General features: G+C 54.0%; 1 protein-coding gene across 1 annotated transcript in view; it reads left to right on the top strand.

Annotated features, from left to right (window-relative positions):
• Positions 1–4,557, top strand: part of LOC106815950 — a gene marked incomplete at its 5' end in the record, with an annotated part of 6,875 nt that overhangs the window by 1,358 nt on the left and 960 nt on the right. The window contains 5 exons of the mRNA XM_014820486.1: positions 1,165–1,310; positions 2,085–2,343; positions 2,696–2,880; positions 3,849–3,888; positions 3,981–4,072. Of these exons, the coding sequence (XP_014675972.1) occupies positions 1,165–1,310; positions 2,085–2,343; positions 2,696–2,880; positions 3,849–3,888; positions 3,981–4,072 (722 nt within the window). The remainder of the gene's footprint in view (positions 1–1,164; positions 1,311–2,084; positions 2,344–2,695; positions 2,881–3,848; positions 3,889–3,980; positions 4,073–4,557) is intronic.

The following is a 4,557-nucleotide window of genomic DNA, read 5'->3' on the forward strand; positions in this document are numbered from 1 at the left end:
AGAAGGAGGAGGAGGAGGAGGAGGAGGTGTGGGAGGTGGGGAAGGAGTAGAAGGAGGAGTGGGAGGAGGCGAAGGTGGAGGTGGTGGAGGAGAAGGGGGTGCGGGAGGAGGAGGGGGTAGGGGAGGAGGTGGAGGAGGAGGAGGAGAAGGTGAGTTAAAGCTGTGTCTGCGAGTACTTCCAGGATTTCGATCCGCTGCGCAGCGCGTCGATATCGACGAATCACTTCAGGTGAGGAACGAGGAGGAGGTGGTGGAGGAGAAGGGGGAGAAGGAGGAGGAAGAGGAGGAGGTGGGAAAGGAGGAGGAGAAAGGGGTGGAGAGGGTGGGGGAGGAGGAGGTGGGAGAGGAGGAGGAGGAGGAGGAGGAGGAGGAGAAGGAGGTAGGAGGAGGAGGAGGTAGGAGGAGGAAGGAGGAGGAGGAGGTGGTGGAGGTAGGGGGAGAAGGAGGAGGAGGTAGGATGAGGAAGGAGGAGGAGGAAGGGGTGGAGAGGGTGGGGGAGGAGGAGGAGGAGGAAGAGAAGGAGGGAAAAGAGGAGTAGGAGGAGGAAGAGGAGGGGGAGGAGGAAGAGGAGAAGGTGAGTTAAAGTTGCGTCTGCGAGTACTTCCAGGATTTCGATCCGCTGCGCAGCGCGTCGATATCGACGAATCACTTCAGGTGAGGAACGAGGAGAAGGTGGTGGAGGAGAAGGGGGAGAAGGAGGAGGAAGAGGAGGAGGTGGGGAAGGAGGAGGAGGAGGTAGGAGGAGGAAGGAGGAGGAGGAGGTAGGAGGAGATGGTGGTGGTGGAGGAGGAGAAGGAAGAGGGTAAGGAGGAGGAGGTGGAGTAGGAGGAGGTGGTCGTGGTGGAGGAGGAGGAGAAGAAAGAGGGTAAGAAGAAGGAGGTGGAGTAGGAGGAGGTGGTGGTGGTGGTGGAGGAGGAGGTGGAGTAGGAGGAGGAAGAGAAGGAAGAGGGTAAAGAGGAAGAGGTGGAGTAGGAGGAGGAGAAGGAAGAGGGTAAGGAGGAGGAGGTGGAGTAGGAGGAGTAAGAAGCGAAAGTAATTGAGAGACAGATGAATATATAAGACAAGAAATAGAAGGAGGAGGTAGCGGAGGAGGAGCTCTCTCTCTCTCCTCGCTCCCGGGTCCGCGCACGGTCACTAAGTCTCTTCCTCTCTCCGTGACTGCAGGCGAGGACTGAGCGCGCTAGGACTGAGCGCCCTGGGCAAGCTGAACATGAACGATGCGGAGTTTGAGTGTCTGGCGAGGCACTACCGTGACCCGCGTCGCCCCAGCAACGTGCTGTGGACCAACTTCGTCTCCGACATCGAATGCGGTGCGTTGACGGTCCCTCGCTCCCACCATCCCTCATTCCAAGAATCCCTCACTTCCACAGCATCCTTCACTCGCCTTAATTCTTAGCATCCCTCACTCCCAGCATCACCCCGCTTCCAGCATACCTAACGTTTAGCATCCCTCACTGTCAGCACCTCTAACTCTCTCAGCATCCCTATCTTTTAGCATCTTTAACTCTCAGCATCCCTCATTCCCAGCATCCCTCTCTTTCAGCATCCCTATCTTTTAGCATCCTTAGCTTTTAGCATCTTTAACTCTCAGCATCACTCATTCCCAACATCCCTAACTCTCAGCATCCCTATCTTTTAGCATTCTTAAGCTTTTAGCATCTTTAACTCTCAGCATCCCTCTATTCCCAGCATCCCTCTCTCTCAGCATCTCTATCTTTTAGCATCCTAAGCTTTTAGCATCTTTAACTCTCAGCATCCCTCTCTTCCAGCATCCCTCATTCTCAGCATCCCTATCTTTTAGCATCTTTAACTCTCAGCATCCCTCTCTCCCAGCATCCCGCTCTCTCAGCATCCTTATCTTTTAGCATCCTAAACGTTTAGCATCTTTAACTCTCAGCATCCCTCATTCCCAGCATCCCTCTCTCTCAGCATCCTTAGCTTTTAGCATCCTTAACGTTTAGCATATTTAACTCTCATCATCCCTCTCTCTCAGCATCCCTCTCTCTCAGCATCCCTCTCTCTCAGCATCCCTCACCCTCCCTCCTCCCTCCACCCTCCTCCCTAACTGCCCTTCTCCCTTGTAGTATTCACCGAACAGCAGCAGGAGAAGACACCGTCGCTGCGCGCACCCCGACAGGAGGTCCATCAGACGCCAGCAGCAGCCGGGAAGGAAACCGAGGCGGCGGCCGGGGAGAAGGTCGAGAAGGAAGCCATGGAGGAGGAGGACTGGTGTGGAGGGGACGCGGGGACGCGCGCGTGCTACGACGCGGCCATGCGGCACATGCGTGAGAAGTCGCAGCAGCGACGCATCCTCACGAAGCCCTGCTTCCAGGACTTCGACAGGTAGGAGGGAGGGAGGGGTGGGGTGGTGATGTGCTGTCTGTATGTATGCGTGTCTGTTTCGGCTGTGTCTGTCTCTCTCTCTCTCTCTCTGTCTTTCTCTCTCTCTGTCTGACTTTTCTTTCTTTCTTTTCTCTCTCGTCTCTCGTCTCTCTCTCTCTCTCTCTCTCTCTCTCTCTCTACTCTCTCTCTCTCTCTCTNCTATCTAGCTCTCTCTCTTGGTGTGGTGCAGGCCTGCCTCGAGCTTCATTGTAAATTCTCCTGCATTGTTTTCATATTCACTGCCCACCCTCCCTTACGGTGCCCCTTCCATGTGCTCATCTCCCACCCTCCATCACGGTGCCCCTTCTCGCAGGCACAACAATGGTCACGTGACGCGTGCGCAGTTCCAGCAGTGCATGACGTACCTGATGCTTGCGGCGGGCGAGACGGAGATGGCCGCCATCGAGGCGAAGTTCAGTGACGACGTCGGGTTCAACTACGTCGCCTTCCTCAAGGTTAGAGAGTGCGCACTCGACCTTGACCTGTGTGAGGGTCAAGGTCAGGGTTAGGGTTACGGTTGGAATGAGGGTTAGGATTAGGATTAGGGATGGGGTTATGATTAGGTTTAGGGTCAGGGTTGGGCTGAGATAGGGTTAAGGTTAGGCTTACAGTTAGGGAGGGTTATGGTTAGGCTTAGACTTAGAGTTCTCTCTTTCTCTCTCTCTCTCNCTCTCTCTCTATCTCTCTCTCCTCTCTCTTTCTCCCTCTCTCTTTCTCTTTCTTGCTCTCTTTTTTCTTCTCTGGCTTTCAGTCTGTGTCTCTCTCCCTCCCTCTGTCTGTCTGTCTGTCTCTCTCTCTCTCTCTCTCTCTCTCTTCTTCTTTCTCTTCTCTCTCTTCTTCTTCTCTCTCTCTCTCTCTCTCTCTCTCTCTACTCTCTCTTCTTCTTCTCTCTCTCTCTCTCTCTCTCTCTCTCTCTCTTCTTCGTACTCTCTCTCTCTCTCTCTCTCTCTCTCTCTAAGGTTTAATTAAAGTTAGTCATTCGTTCTTCTTAGGGATAAATTCACATATGTTCGTCACTTTCACTCGCTCGTCACTTTCACTAATGACTATATTCATAATGACGGTCGCTCGCTAACGATCCACTCTCACTAATCAGTCAGACGAGTCTGCACGCTTTAATGCATTAATACGTATGAATTAATTCGCCGAAGATTAACGCGTGCAAGTATGCATATTAATTACGCATATTAATTAGTTTTACCAAGATAAACAGCCTCTATAGGGGAAGTCTGGTTCTGCAGGGATTCGTAAGCGTGGTCGAGTGTTTTTTTGTTCAACGGGGCTGCCAGGTAATATAGGTGTGAGGTGGTGGTTGTATCGGCGAGCTATCAGGTATGTACGTACCTGGGCCAGGTAACACAGATAAGCGCGTCCTGCACAGGTAAACACAAGTATTCGTACCTCGCGCGTGCAGGTACGAGTCAGCGAACCCGGACTATGTCGACTACCTGCGATATCACGTGCAGGTAAACACAGGTGTTCTTACCTGTACCTTCTACTGCGCAGGTACGAGTCAGCGAACCCGGACTACGTCGACTACCTGCGATAGCACGCGCAGGTAAACACAGGTGTTCTTACCTGTACCTTCCACCGCGCAGGTACGAGTCAGCGAACCCGGACTACGTCGACTACCTGCGATATCACGCGCAGGTAAACACAGGTGTTCTTACCTGTACCTTCCACCGCGCAGGTACGAGTCAGCAAAAGGGAACCGTTGAAATCTCTTACCTACCTTCTCCACAAAACTGCCTCCCTTCCTTCTCCACAACTTCTCTACCTTCCCCACAACCTCCTCCCTTTCCCACGACCTCCCTACCTTCTCCACGACCTCCTCCCTACCTTCCCCGTGACCTCCTCCCTACCTTCCCCACGACCTCCTCCCTACCCTCTCCCCACGACCTCCTCCCTACCTCCCCCTACCTTCCCCGCGACCTCCCTACCTTCTCCGCGAGTCGCTTCATGCACATGGTGAGCAGGGCCTCCTTGTCGCCGGACAGTTTGTTTCCGTCGGCGGCCACCGGGGGGCGAAACCTCTGCGGCTTCAGCTGCGGGTTCTTCTCGAGTCCCTTCGTCACGAAGATCGACTCGACGTCGTCCGAGAATCGCAGGTAGTCGACGTAGTCCGGGACTGTTCGCTTGTTTATAGGTGCGCAAGCGGCGCATGCAGCTGTTCCC

The sequence above is a fragment of the Priapulus caudatus genome, unplaced genomic scaffold (assembly GCF_000485595.1).
Source record: "Priapulus caudatus unplaced genomic scaffold, Priapulus_caudatus-5.0.1 Scaffold1246, whole genome shotgun sequence".
In the NCBI taxonomy this organism is placed as follows: Eukaryota; Metazoa; Priapulida; class Priapulimorpha; order Priapulimorphida; family Priapulidae; genus Priapulus; species Priapulus caudatus.